Source organism: Penaeus monodon, chromosome 30 (genome assembly GCF_015228065.2).
Source record: "Penaeus monodon isolate SGIC_2016 chromosome 30, NSTDA_Pmon_1, whole genome shotgun sequence".
In the NCBI taxonomy this organism is placed as follows: Eukaryota; Metazoa; Arthropoda; class Malacostraca; order Decapoda; family Penaeidae; genus Penaeus; species Penaeus monodon.
The window spans coordinates 2,734,300-2,734,659 of record NC_051415.1 but is presented as its reverse complement, the minus strand read 5'-3'; the positions used below and the strand labels follow the sequence as shown (position 1 = coordinate 2,734,659).

General features: G+C 51.9%; 1 protein-coding gene across 1 annotated transcript in view; it reads right to left on the bottom strand.

Annotated features, from left to right (window-relative positions):
- The window catches only part of LOC119592266 (PGC-1 and ERR-induced regulator in muscle protein 1-like), a 57,864-nt gene that overhangs the window by 34,699 nt on the left and 22,805 nt on the right, over window positions 1–360 (bottom strand). The window contains exon 4 of the mRNA XM_037941095.1: window positions 182–286. Within this exon, the coding sequence (XP_037797023.1) occupies window positions 182–286 (105 nt within the window). The remainder of the gene's footprint in view (window positions 1–181; window positions 287–360) is intronic.

Genomic DNA, 360 nt, shown 5'->3' with positions numbered 1-360 from the left:
AGCCCCCCAAAATACGCTTAAACTGCCATAAACAACGCAAACCTTTTTCCCCTCTCTCTATCCCTCTCCTCGCTCCTAAACCATCCGTCCCTTTTTCCACGGGGGGCCCCCCCCGCAAACAAAACTTTTTTAAATCAGCCCTTTGCCGCGCCTGCCTCGCACCTACGCCTTTTGCAATTACCAGCCGCCGCCTTCGGGGGGAACCGGGTCCTGGGGGCCCGTGGGGGGACCTGAGGGGCGGTAATTAGCATTTGGTTTCTTGGGGGTGGGGTTGGCTTTGCTATTGCTGTTTTTGGGATTTCTTGCGTAATCTTACTATCATTTGAGAATTATTACTACTATCACTACTTTTGGGCATTA